Source organism: Dicentrarchus labrax, unplaced genomic scaffold (genome assembly GCF_905237075.1).
Source record: "Dicentrarchus labrax unplaced genomic scaffold, dlabrax2021, whole genome shotgun sequence".
NCBI lineage: Eukaryota > Metazoa > Chordata > Actinopteri > Moronidae > Dicentrarchus > Dicentrarchus labrax.
The window spans coordinates 25298138-25312591 of NW_026136719.1; the positions used below are offsets into that span (position 1 = coordinate 25298138).

The following is a 14454-nucleotide window of genomic DNA, read 5'->3' on the forward strand; positions in this document are numbered from 1 at the left end:
CAGAGATGTAGCAAGGTTCAGAGAGTTGAATACGAAGCCCACAGGGGGTTCATCCAATTACCAAACAAACTTGTTATGGTGTATTCAATTAATTTCTTACAGATTCTCAATTAACACTTTTAGAGTCTGTAAGCCTGAAGATAACCTTAGACAACTTTAGAAGTTTCATTTGTCATTTAAAGGTAGCTGTTACAGTTTTCCTGAATGGGGGAGAAATAAAGTTCTTAGCATATTAGTTGTTAATCATTAATATGCTTTTTGAAAAGACAGTTTTCTCTTCGATGAGTGTGTTGTTATATTATATTGTTGTAAGCCTCTGTAGAGGCTGGAAGATGAGTGTCTGTTTACCTGTTGCTACACACTTAACACCAGTGTCTTTGTATCACAGTAATACAGAGATAAAAGCATAATGCCATTTCACCGGTGTAGTTGAGTTCTAATCCCTCAATTACCGTTGTGTATTTTTCCATCTACACATTTTGTGGCCTATACAAAATCCAATATGGGAGATTTTCACAAGTCAAGTGTGTTGTTCAAGAAATTAGATTAGTTTTTGAACCTGTGACAAATTCCTTAGTTGTACCTGTCAAAAGTGAAGGCTCCCTGTTGGCCCTTATCAAATTCAGCGAATTCATTTTCTCCCCAGGTATAGGAGTCATGCCGGTAGAGGTTATTATTCTGTTTGTTTGTCAGCTTGTGATTTTCTGCTACCAGTGAGGAGTGGCTGCTTTGCATCCAGTGTCTGTTGTCTGCTGCCACCTGTTCCTTCATTACCTAGCCACATATTACTCTTTCTTTATGTGGATAGAAACTCTTGATCCGAGAGGGGGATCACACTCTGAAATCTTCTTTCTCTGCTTAGGCCTTGGATCTAGTCAGAATACATCTGCTTGAAATGTGAGGATATGAAATTCTCCTGTTCAGGAGTGAGGATAAGAGAAGATTCTATTTTTTTATTTTAGAGGGGATATTTGGGCTTTTATGCTTTGAAAGTCAGAAATGCTAGGCTCTGACATGAGTGGCAGTGCTGACAACACCTGCAGAGGCTGTTGTAGTCCTTTAGTGCTGCTGCCAAGTCTGTTCAGTGTAGACACTGCAGAATGGGTCTCCTCCCGTGTTGTCGTCTACAGCAGAGCACTCTGCTGGGAGAAACCAGACCAGGCCAGAGTTTTGAGTCATGGTGCAGTGGGTACAGGCAGCCTCAGGCTTTCACAGTCCTGATGCTCACAATGCATTCTTCATGAGGTATTAAATGAATGTAAAAATACACAGAAACACAAAGCAGAAAATGAATGTGATCTAAATGCCAGGCCCCCGTGCTGTGGGCAGGCTTGAGCAACAGCGCTGGAGGAAGATGTTTGCTCAGTGCCAGCCTCATTAAATCCAACAGCCCAGTCCCTTCAACAGGCCCACAAAAGTTGAGAAAGAACTGAAAAAGGTCAGGAGGTGGGATGAAATGAAATTAGAGAGGAAAAAACTGTGCCGTTAACTGCGCCATGTCGGAGTATTGATTTAACTAATTGAAATGGCATCGAGGGAGAAACACCAGATGGGTCTCCTCTGGCCTGAGGTGGGGTGCTGGCTGGCTCTGATAGGATCCCATCTGAGACACACTGTCCCTGGGGTCCATGCTCATGCCTTCCTCCATTCCCCATCCTCTTATTCACAGTTATCTACAGCCAACACACTCTCTTGGTTGGGTTAATAGAATGTTTATAAGACACTCTGGGTTAGTCAAATAGCCGCAAAGCCGCTGAAAAAGAACTTGACAAAATGCATTTTTTTTTTTTTTTTTAAATAGATAAGAACAAAAACAGTAGCTGGGGGGAGGATAAAGCACAAGAAAGTGGTGAATGATGTTAGGGTAAAATATAAAGTAAATAAAAACAATGAAAAATATTTTTTAGAAAGATTTTGGATATGAACAGATATTATGTAAGGTTTGCTGCGGCAGCCATGACTAATCAAACCACATAGCACGAGACCACCCTGGCAAACTATACGGCACTATCACTTAGCTGTTCCTGTTTAAAATTTCATGAAGCACTTACAAAAATAGGACACACGTTTTGTGAATTTCTATGAAATACCATGAAGTAAGGCTGCACAACAGTAAGAATTCACACTCTTAGCAATCCTCAGCTTCACAGGACCCAAGTTTGTTTATTTTTTAGATTTTCTGTTTGGATAGCTCTGCTTTAGTAATGTGCCTCCTGTAGGTAGCTCTCAAGCTTTAACTTGGACCTGTGGAGCAGCTTGGTCTGGCATTGTCAATTTCAATTTCTTATACAGAGTCACATAAACTTGTGTACAGAAAAAACACGAGCAGCATCACTGACACTGGCCAGCCTCATCTTTTTCTGCCACTGTGTCCCCTGCAGTTCACACACATTTTCAATTTGTACACCCAAAGAAAATATGGAAATCTAAATCAAAGCCTCACTTGTACTGACCCTGTCAGGATAAGACATTTTGTGAAAGATGAATCCAAGTTGTGATTATGGAGTCCTTTTCTCCCCATGTCTTTGCTTTTATGATCTTACTAATCATATCCTGACTGCCCCCTGGCTGCCTGTGTCCTTCTGTCCTGGTGGTTCTCCGTGCTATTTCCCAGCATGCACTGCCTGTAATTAAATAGGAGCCTGGTCCTCTTGACAGTGTCTGTGGCTGTCTTCTCTGCCTGGCAGCCTCCTGATCCTCTCTCTCTATATCTATCTCTATGTCTCTCACTCACACACAGACACTCCTCCCTCTCTCCTTGCCTGGATGTCACATGAGGAACTGACTCTGGTCTCTGTCTCTCAAATGATTTAATTGGATGCAAACTCAGGAGCACGGACATCAATATGGAACTATATCTGCCATAAGGCAGAGCCATTAGTCAATACTTCGCCCTCCACATGCCGAAGGCTTTTGTCAGACCTAATTACCCAGTACTGTATTCAGTGGAGCTTCACCAGTGGGGGACTGGGACTCCTGTGGGATCTGGTTAGGATCACAGTTCACTCCCAGTGTATACAGTGCAGTTGGAAAGTTCACAAAAGCAAATATCACTCACTATTCTCTTCCATTTAACGCTGACAGCTAAATGACTGCAGTCATGAGAGGTGCACATTCACTTCCACTGGTCTCGTTGGCTTAGAGATATTAGCTCTTGAAGGCTGATAATGTTGTGTAAACTGGACATCAGATGACAGAAATGAACAACATTCTGAACACTATTTCTCCTTTGTGGTGATGTAGACAGCAAATACAGACCATCTCTGCATTTTTTCATTATGGAGCCAACAATTTGTTGTAGGTAATTTCCTAATGGAAACACACACATTGGGAAAAAACTACTTTCAACCACACAATAAAAGATGCAAATGCTATGCATGCTTTGGCAACATTGTTTCTAAATGGCCTATATTTAGGTTATGGTCAGATTGATAGTGTTCATACTACACACCAGTAAACGCATCACATATTTACTAGAGCAATAGACTTATCAGGTAAATATAACAATGTCAGTGAGTGTATAAGGTTTTCATCTCCTACTTATCTTTGTAACCGGCGCATCAGTGGCCTACATGATGGCACAATGCATGTATTGTGCAATGTCTCTGTTAAATAAATATACAAATAAAAAATAGATAATAAAATAAAGCAGTATCGATGAGATCAGTATTCCAAACTGCTGTGGTTACAGAATATGTGCTATAGCTTTGTTGTTTGTCCCAGTGAATAACTATTTATTCAGTCTAAGGATGTTCACAGACAGCTTTGGTTAACACATTAGCTGGTTGGCCAGCTGAAGTGGCAGGTGCAATGTGCAAAACACTGCTGATTGAAAGTAATGGTAGTTGCAAAAGTTGGCATTATGAGTTGTTCTACTTTGTTGAAAGTCTGACAGCCACAAAGTACTTTTTCAGCTTCTATTTAGATATTTTGTGTTTAGATGTTTGTTTTATGTTTATTTGCTTTTGTTAATCTCCCGGCAGCCATTAAAAAGCATGAAAATACACTGCAAAGTTTCCACCAAAGGAACACGGATCAAAAATGGAATGTGAAAAACTATCAAAAACAAAAGTTTAAAGTATAAATGTGGAAGTTTGGTTCCATATTTTACTAACCTTGTAAATATACATGTCCCTCTAGGGTGCCTCGTCCAGTCTGGTGGTCAAGTTTGCAGACACTGATAAGGAAAGGACCCTGCGCAGAATGCACCAGATGGCGGGCCAGCTCGGCATCTTCAGTCCCATGACTATCCAGTTTGGGGCCTATGGCGCCTACTCTCATGCTGTAAGTCTCAGCCCGGCGGGGGAGGAGACGGTGAGCTTTAAAAAAGAAAACAAAAACTGTTGTGATTTAAGGTTTGAACTCACTCTCTCCCACTAGGCATGTGACTCTACCGGTGAACAACTCCTTAAGTAATTCATGCTATTAAACGGCTGAGCCCAAATTTACAGAGGCTTTACAGAAAATGCTGCACTGCTTTTTTTCATATTGTGTCTATTCCTTAATTTGTCCAGGGAAGCTGCTTATCATGTATGCTCAGCACTACACTGTTTTACTTTCATACAGTTGTAAGCATCCACTTCATACTCACTTTCCATTCCCACTTTTCCTGATTTGGTCTGTGAATTTAAACTGCCAACCCAAGCTTGACTCTTTAACATTTCTTCTACTTACACATATGCCTTTGCACTTAAATAGAAGCACACGTCATTACCAAGAACCTATACCCACTCACCCCCTACCCATATTCACACATGAAAGTCACAGTCTGGGTTAGAGTCTATGAGATTTTGCACTCACACAGTAGCTAACAACTCACCCTGACAGGTGAGAATCGCCCACTCACGCACAATCTCTCCACTAACTCTGCCACCGCAGCCCCATTTCTCTTTCACACATATACATATACAGTACGTATACATAGTCTCCAACTTGCAAAAGTCATCTCACCGCATAGCCTTTATAATGTGTCAGTATAATGAGCACACGGCCAGAGCAGTGTTACAGTAGCTGGGAAGCAACGCTGCAGGGCAACACAGACCACTCTGTTCAAGAACAAGGCATGAGCCAAGCAAACAGAGATGTGAGAGTAAACATGCTCTGGTCCTGCGGCTATTTCACCCTCCTTTCCTTTTCTGTCCTTCCCTCCATCCCTCCCGCCATCGCCTCTCTACCCACTGCTCTTTAATCCAACAGCAGATGATGCAACAGCAAGCAGCCCTGATGGCAGCAACACAAGGGTCCTACCTGAACCCCATGGCAGCCATCGCTGCCGCGCAAATGCAGCAAATGGCAGCTTTCAATGTCAATGGCCTGGTGGCTACTCCCATGACACCGTCCTCAGGTATACACTAATAGGCACACACATGCACGCACTAACTGGCACAGGTGCAAGAGCAGAGGCACATGCAAACACACTGTCCATTTTTCACAGCTGTCCTGGAACATTTTCATCATTAGCAAGAATTATAGAAGCAGTAGTAATATATTCATTCTAGGCCTTCCTGCTTTTGCCCTTGTTACATTTGTTAAGATGTAGGTTTCATTTTCAGAAGAAGCAGACATTGCCAGTGTTGAATTGTCAGAAGCAGAGCCTTATATTGAGTGAGGCATGGTTGGAGAAGATGTACAGCATTCCTTGACACTCATTGGCAACCACATTATAGTCTCTCTCTCTCCTCCTCTCTCTCATTATCTCGCTCTCTCTCTCTGTCTGTTGCTATCTCCCTCTGTGTCTCTGTGACAGTGTGTGTTTTCTGGGAACACAGCCAATCCGATGACTTTGGATGCAGAGTCCTTGGCTTATACAATATAAGAGCAAAGATTTGTGTGAGATAATCCTGGACCCCAGTCTGAACTATCTTTTTGGCCCTTGTCATGAGGAGCTTTGATGGCTCGACACTAAGTAGGCAGGCCGCCTGAAGGCAGGGTCATTGCAAATGTATTAAATAAAGTGGCTTGACGCTGTACCTGGCATTTGTAATCCACAAGTCCTACATATACCAGGTAATACCTATCAAACATAATCCTACATGACTTAAATGTCCTTCACCTGGATTAGAAAAATAATAAAAATCCATCAGCACAAAAGGGCACTGACAAGGTGACAGAGTTGGAATATCACCACAAGGAGGAAAGGTGGTTAGAAGAAGAGACACAGGTCCCTGCATCCGATTTACTGTACATCATGGTTGTAAGCTTGTAAGGCAAACTTTTGGCTTTTGTACCTTCAAAAGTGCAGTTATGTACCCCATGCACAAACCTTTAAAAAAGGTACAAAATCAGAAAATCAGTGTAGTACTTTTATCGTTTTCTATTACAGTGGTGAATGAGTGTGTTTTCCCCTGTGCCATCCCTACAGCTAAATCAGTGTGGTACTTTGACTGATTACTGTAACTGTACCTTTAGTTCAACCTGAATTGGTACCAATTTGTACCAAACTACACTGGTGGGTCAAAGGGTACACATTTGTGCTCATGAGGGCCCACTATGTGCTTGTTATATAGTAGTACATTTGTGAAAAAGTACCTAAATATACCCTGATGTTTCCATAATGGCTCTGTATCTATTTGCAGGCACCAGCACACCCCCGGGCATCTCTGCCACAGCCGTGCCCAGCATAGCCGCTCCTATCGGGGTCAACGGATTCAGTGCCCTCCCGCCTCAAAGCAATGGGCAGCCCACCTCTGAGCCCATCTACACCAATGGTATTCACCCTTACCCAGGTGAGTCAATCAGGGTATACACAAAAGAAACATGAGATATATTTGTAACATCTACTGACTGTTGCTCTGACCCTGACACTTACGATCAGCTGCTTGTACTCATAGTGATCTATGACTGTTTGATTATTTTAGTCCTGCACTTGAGTCTCAAAAAAAGACCATCACCTAATTGCCACAATGCAAGTTCAACATGTCAGTGACACGTTGAATTATATCACAAGGTACTGTTTAAAAGTTGACAAGAGTCTTTTTTACTTCACACTCTCATTACATCTTTTTCTGATCTGAACTGAAGCGTTTAAGGCTTGAGGGTCAATCAACTGTGTCTCTGGCAGATTTCTGAGCAGCCAGCCCTAGTATCATGATGAATCCATCAGTTCATCCATCAGTCCATTATGGTTAATTTGATGTGCCTCAGCCTGTCCTCAGCTTCTTAATGTTGTCTGGGACTGATTCCTGAAGAATTGACAGACACACACTCCCCATTTGTGCATTATGCAAAGGCAGCTGCAATTGTAATGAACTACAAAGTGGTTTGTTTGGCATGTTGTTAATATTTGATGCAAACATCTGGGGCGAACAGGCATTTTGAAGAACTGAGATATGACAACCCAAATTTCTCCCACTCCCTGTGTGATCTTACCCCCTGATGGTTCTCTACAGCTAAGCCAATTTCTGTCTCGCTCTTTAACATTCTCTCTATCTCTCTCTTTGTCTCTGTGTCTGTCTTGACCATTCTCCGTCCTCTTTGTCTCTTTTGCTTTCATTTTCCTCTTTGTCACCCCCCTCTCTCTGTCTCTCTTTTCGTCTCTTTGCAGCACAGAGTCCAACAGTGGCCGACCCTCTCCAACAGGCTTATGCTGGCGTCCAACACTACGCAGGTGATCCGTCTCTCCTATCTCCTCTACTCCCTCACTTCCTCCATCTGTCCCTTTCCCTCCCCTCTCCCTTTCTGTGTGTCACATCAGTAGACACTATGACAGGTAGAGATAGCCGGACCAGCCAATTTCCTCCCGGATTAGGCTACTTTACATTAGGATTGCAAAAGGATTTTCCGTTGACTTGATTACACACCCACACACAAAAAAATCTTAATTCCAAAAGTACACTGAGAGCTGTGGATCTGAACCTGCCATAGCCTCCTACAAGTGAGATGACATAGACCTCTCATAACCACTGCTTTCTGCCTGACATCAGCTCTTATTAACATGGTGTAAGACTCCCACCCTTTGTGTTTCTGCTCAGTTGAACCGCACTCCACTCCCCTTTTGCCATACTCTTTGAGTAGTGATCCACAGCCAAATGAGCCCAGGCTCCAAGTCATAATGCAATTTATTTATGCAATGTCTAGAGGACACAAATGAACAATGGAATAATGATTTGACTTTTGTTGTGTCAAATATGAAAATGGAGATGTGAAAAATTCCATTCTGGTTCTCCCTTTGCAACAGCAGCCTACCCTGCCGCCTATGCGCCAATCAGCCAAGCGTTCCCCCAGCAACCAACCATCATTCCCCAGCAACAGAGGGAAGGTAAGAGCGAGCAAGCGCGCCCACCCAAGATAAAAGGTGATAATTGCCATGTTCCATTCTAATGTAGCTGCACTGCTTTGAATTAGCGAGGGAGGGAAAAAGCTGGCTGGGGAAAATGTGAGAAAAAGGCTCCCCATTTAAAGAGAAGAACATTAGCAGTGAGATGGAAAGTTACTCTGTCATTATTCAAAAACTGCACTAATTCAAACTCGCAGCGTTGGACTGCTTAATCAGTCCATTACAATGTGTTTAAGTGGTTATAAATATTCATCAGATTAATTAGCTGCATGCATAATCATTTATTACCATTCCTAGTGTAGTGTTCGTTCTTATGCCACAGCATCAGATGTAATAAAGCATAGGATATACTATGATGGTAAATCACTCTTTTTGACGCCATTCGTCAGTCTCAATTATTCATCTATATGATTGTATGAGACAGCGTAGAGTGGCATGAATATTCAATATAGGAACTCTGAAATTGAGTGTTTCAAACATTGCCTAGAGGAAAAGTTAGTTTATGTTTGCATTTTTTCAGTAGTGTGAGTGCATGACAGGGTCACAGCACAGAACTGTTTGGATAAAGTACAGATAGACAAAAACTTATCCTTATCTTACATGCTCGCTTTACATGCCGGCATAATTTCACACCATAGAAAAAAACATGCAGTTGTTCCCATCTCTCACTTCTACCTTGGAACATTTTAATCATTAGCGAGAATCATAAAAGTCATGTAATGCATGACGGTAATGCATACACACTCAGACACAGCCACACACACACACACACACACACACACACACACACACACACACACACACACACACACACACACACACACACACACACACACACACACACACACACACACACACACACAGAAGCTATTCTTGGTTGAGCCAGTGGCCTGTCTGAGTTCTGGCCTCCTCTGGGTTTTGGCTGCTTTCCCAGCCTGTCTCAGTCCACTGCCACAGTCTGCAGCCCTGCCATTTAACAAGAGACACCTATACCTGACTACCAGGCACAGTGAAGTCTCAGCTTCAACCTCCTTCTGAAAGCTAGCAATTTCAACAATACATTCTCTCAGTCTTTCTGTGTGTGTGTGTGTGTGTGTGTGTGTGTGTGTGTGTGTGAGAGAGAGAGAAAGAGAGAGTCAACAAAGAAAATCCCCACAAATCCAAAAGTATAATTTTAACCAGATAAGTATTCACTGTACTCTCTTTTCTCTGAAAATGTGTCTTTTTCACTTCAGTGGAGCATCTTAGGTAGCACAGCTACATGTTACATATCAATACTAGGGGTGTGCATCTCTCCCTTCTGAGATGATCTGCTATGTATCGAGATACATGGGCTATGATACGATTTAGGGACAATGCATTTTAATATGAAACATCCACAGAATCCTCAACGCCTTCATAGGTGTGATCAGGACGTCTCTTAGGGACAATCTGTCTTTCCAGTCTTCTTCCATGCAACACAATGCTAATTTTGTACATTATGGTCCAATTTAGAGTAAAATAGATGATAAAGATGGGTATGCTACCTTATGAGTGACAAGGTGGCCACGCCATTCTCAGAGAGTATGTTCTAACGTCCCACAGGAAACACAAAACTGTGTTGCCTATTTCTTACCAAAAAATTGTTTCAGAAACATATTTAGGTGTACTGTTTATCTGTAATACAAGAACATGTGTGACCAGGCGAGCCACCATTGTTTCCTGCTAGGGTCCAAACTGCGCAGCCAATGTGCGCAGCTCAACTCGCTCTGACAACTATAATGACAAACTCAAGGCTTCAAAACGGTACCCCACAAACCAATGGGTGATGTCACGATAGAGTATACATCAATTGTAAACCTATTAACAGCAAAGCTTCAGTCCACGACTCAAAACTTTAGAATCGGACCATTGACCAGTTCATGGTACATTTAGATCGATCCAGGGGTCCGCATCACATTAAAACTGATTACCGACTCGTATCGGTAAAAACACTGCACAACAACTGCTTATGGATAAACTAAAAATGTCTCAACTTTTAATCAAAGCTGCAAACTAACTAGGTAAAATGCATCATAGTAATTGCATAAGCAGAATCATTAATGATAATAATAACAATAATGACAATATATTTTATATAGCTTTAAAAGGTACTCAAAGACACTTTACATGATGACAAAAGAAAAATAACAGAAACAGCAAAGGCGATATTAGTATAAAAAGACAAAAAAAAAAGAAAACAGCACGAAACAAAACAAAAAGAAAACAACTGGAGCAATAAAAAGGAAGGAAGGGAGGGTGAAAGCAACGGAGAAGGCCTTGTCCCCCCAGGTCTCATGCTTAGAGCGGGTGAGGGGGTGAGGAGGTTGGAGTCCGTAGATCTGAGGTTGCAGGTAGGAGTATATCTGTGCAGGAGGTCGTTGAGGTAGGAGGGGGGAAGACTGTTGAGGCCTTTGTAAGTGATGACAAGAATTTCTAACTGGATTCTTTGTTGAACGGGAGCCAGTGGTGGTTTTGAAGGACAGGGGTGATGTGATCTCTGGTGCGGGAGTGGGTGAACAAACAGGGTGGTCTTAGGTGTAGCAGAACCAGGGATATTGTCTTTTTTTATTTCACACATTCTTCTTCATTGTCAAAATCTGGTGCCTACATTCCCACACAGCAAGTCTGGTAAGCTCACTTCTGTCTAACTCCACACACCAAGATATTTCCAATTTTCAAATTTGTAGTCTTCAGCCCCATTCGGCAAGTGACATCACTTGAGGCAATTTCTGTCACACAGCTCCCTTTGGAGCCACAACATGCTTTATAAAACTTTACTCACATATGCAGCAGTACTCTCCAAGACCTGTAAACACACTTTGATGTGTAAAATCAGAGTTTCCTTTTCAAAGATAAATAATAATAAATTCTGCATATGAGAATCATACCAAATGACTTCTCATCCTAAGCTGTATATGTACAAGTCATACAGCCAAGTGTCTGGTATGAATAATGCAGGCAAATCAAGTTGTCAACATGTCATCGTTTTGCACTTTGAATCTTAGCACTTTCTCCCTCTGGACAAAATATTAGATATACAATTTAAGTCAAAAAGATTTTCTTTTAGTGGCATTTTTGTAACAGATGACGTCAGTTAAGAGTCGTCGTTGCAACACTGCAACTCTTTGACTTCCTTGTCAATATATAACACAAAACCACTGTCACTTTTCGGTTCTAAGATCTACCATGCTCTGTACCTAGGACATCAATTGCATTTTCCTATCAAAATAACAACTATAATTAAAAAGATATATTAAAAAAAGGATTCATCAGATTGTGGTTGGAAAAACCCTGAATATGTAACAGTATTTTGTTGGGGGAAAGTGCAAGCAGTCTATAAGATATTTGTCTGTATGATTCTATGCTCATGCTTTTATCCAGTCACACAGTAACTGGTCACAGTTGTTCAAAAAAAAAAATCACCTTTCCTCCAACAGCTGAACTGACAGACTTGCATATTTGGAAAAGGCAAAAATGAAGTGTTCATGCAATCAACAAAAACAAGTGGTGTTTTGTAGCAAACAGGTTTGCTGCAAACCTAACATATCAAACGTCTTTACACACACCGGTTGCATGAATGTGTTTCATGAATTCTCTAAGACACCTAAACCTAAACAGATAGAACTGGGATTCAGCTTTTAACAAAAAATCCACACTCTGTCAACCTGTGTGTGTGTGTGTGTGTGTGTGTGTGTGTGTGTGTGTGTGTGTGTGTGTCTTCTCTATCTCACCAAGGGATAGCACCACTACAGCCAGCCACCACTGCAGCCCTCTTATCAGCCTTCTCAGCAGCCCCAGTCTCATCTCGTCATGCTATCACCCAGAGCAATGAGACAGGAGAGAATGCTAGCCAGGCAGCCAGCTGCAAGCATACTGTCCCTGAGTCCATCACCTCTCTCTCTCTCTCTCTCTCTCTCTCTCTCCAGTTCACTCCTCTCTTTATCCCGATTGGCCTGTACAATATGTGGCAGCTGGGTGAATGAGTGTGGAGGGATGGAGAGAGATTGCAAGACAGTCCTACTGTCACACAGTAATTGGGACAAAAACTTGGCTTATGCTCTGCCTCCTCCTCTCCGCGCTCTCTCTTCCTCTGTCTCAGAGTTTCTCTTTCTCAATATAACCCTCTTAATCTTTCTCTTTCAATCAACCTCTCTGTGTTTTCCTTCCCCCTGTTGTCTTTGCTTTTATCTCTGCTTCTGTGTGGCTGTTTAAATGCGCACTACTATTGCCAGCACATTTTCTGAGACAACAGTCAAATTTAACTGTATAATATGATTCAGTAAAGTGCCACCTATCTATACACTTATTACGTGAAATTGGGTTCTTGGGAGGATTCAAATGGGAACAGCAAAAAGGGCAAACCTATAACATTTGAGAAATTATTTTAACGTGCGATTCCACACATGCCACAATAGGTTTAGGTTTTACACAATTAATATTAGTGCCACAGATGACACAATCAGATTCTAGTGTTTACAAGGCTCCTGCATTCCTTGTATTATTATCTTGATTGCTTTATTGAGTCAATTTTCCACCCATGTTATTATGGCCAGTCTGTCTCTCACTGGGCATCCCCTGTTTACGCTACCATGTAACCCTCCTGTTGTCTTTCTCTCATCACCAGGGCCAGAAGGTTGCAACCTGTTTATTTATCACCTGCCCCAGGAGTTCGGAGATGCGGAGCTCATGCAAATGTTCCTGCCTTTTGGCAACGTCATCTCTGCCAAAGTCTTTGTGGACCGAGCGACCAATCAGAGCAAATGTTTTGGTGAGTCAAAAATGGGGGCGGGGGTTTTAAGAAGGTGGACGTTCTAATCGCCAAAAATCACACCACCATAAATCCCTCATATAGCTTATACTATGTTAGGACCCAAAATTCTTTCCACAATTGCCATTTGCGCCACAGATCTATTCATCACACTCTCTATAACACCATTCCTAATACAGTCAGTATCCATCTCACCTTCTCTGCCATTCCCAGCTTCCTTTACCCAAGAGAACCCCCCCCCAAAACCCCAGTCGGGCAACATCCCGCCACCCCTCCCCTATTTTTCTCTCGCCTCCCACACAGCAAACCAGTTCATCAGGGTGGAGGCGGTGCAGGTGGAATCCATGGGCTTAAAGAGATAATAATAGACTGGTGTGGGCCTTGCTGTTGATTCAGTTGGACAGCAGCACCCAGGAGACAGGGAGGCAGAGAGTGAGACTCCCAGCATTGGCTTTCTTTCAGTTTCTCTTCAACATGGCATGTCTATGAGGCTTTCGCTTCCTCTCTTCCCTCGTCTGTCTCACTCTGTCCATCTCAGGGCTCTCTCTCTCTCTCTCTCTCTCTCTCTCTCTCTCTCTCTCTCTCTCTCCCCTCCCCTTTGTGTGTTCTCCTCTAAACATATGCCTCTCGCTATCACTATCCGTCAGTCAACAAGGGGGAAGGACAAAGGGGCGGTGACCTCATCAGTCTCACCGGCTTATTTTTCAAGGCTAGTAATTAAGATCTTGGCTGAAAAACAGCAATTTAACCCATGATTCTTTTGTGGTTTTTTTTTTTTACTCATTTCTCCCTCCTTTTTATAGCCGAGGCCCCAGGGCTCCTTTGTAAGACATTAACAAATTAGGCAGAAGATGCTGTGCATTAAGGGGGATAAGTTATTAGGCCTCCAAGAACTTGGAACGCTTCATCTTAAAAATGTGTGAGTTTAGGCTTGATGATGTGGTTAATGGGAATTGTAGACTTACAGACGTATAAATATACTGTATGCATATCTCTATACAGATGTCGAAAAATGTATAGATAGATGGACTAAGGAATTGTTCATTGTAAGAAATGTACAAATTTGGCCTTGCACACTATACTAAATGTTCCCAATATCTACAGTAAAGCACTGCAATGATGAATACCTAATAAGCAGCATTTTATACAAACGAACATGAAGTCAGTGACCTTACTGTTAGTTGAAGAATATTATTTCCAAAGCACTGCAGTGTGTATTTAAACAAGACAAAACAAATAAACAGTAAGACAAGTGAATTATTCATATCTATAATATGCCAACAGTCCATTCTGTATTTCAGCATTTAGTTAACTGAGATTTTAATTTTCCCACTGTCCTTCGAACAGCACAACACCACTTTTTATTTTATTTTCTTAAAAAAAAAAACAT

At 42.0% G+C, this 14454-nt stretch overlaps 1 protein-coding gene across 12 annotated transcripts in view; it reads left to right on the forward strand.

Annotated features, from left to right (window-relative positions):
* Nucleotides 1–14454, forward strand: part of celf6 (CUGBP Elav-like family member 6) — a 136074-nt gene that overhangs the window by 105067 nt on the left and 16553 nt on the right. For 4 of the 12 annotated variants that reach the window (XM_051380280.1, XM_051380286.1, XM_051380277.1 and 1 more), the window contains 6 exons: nucleotides 4141–4314; nucleotides 5197–5344; nucleotides 6576–6725; nucleotides 7544–7606; nucleotides 8177–8257; nucleotides 12921–13064. In XM_051380280.1, the coding sequence (XP_051236240.1) occupies nucleotides 4141–4314; nucleotides 5197–5344; nucleotides 6576–6725; nucleotides 7544–7606; nucleotides 8177–8257; nucleotides 12921–13064 (760 nt within the window). The remainder of the gene's footprint in view (nucleotides 1–4140; nucleotides 4315–5196; nucleotides 5345–6575; nucleotides 6726–7543; nucleotides 7607–8176; nucleotides 8258–12920; nucleotides 13065–14454) is intronic. The other 8 variants (XM_051380281.1, XM_051380283.1, XM_051380287.1 and 5 more) reach the window with 5 other exon arrangements.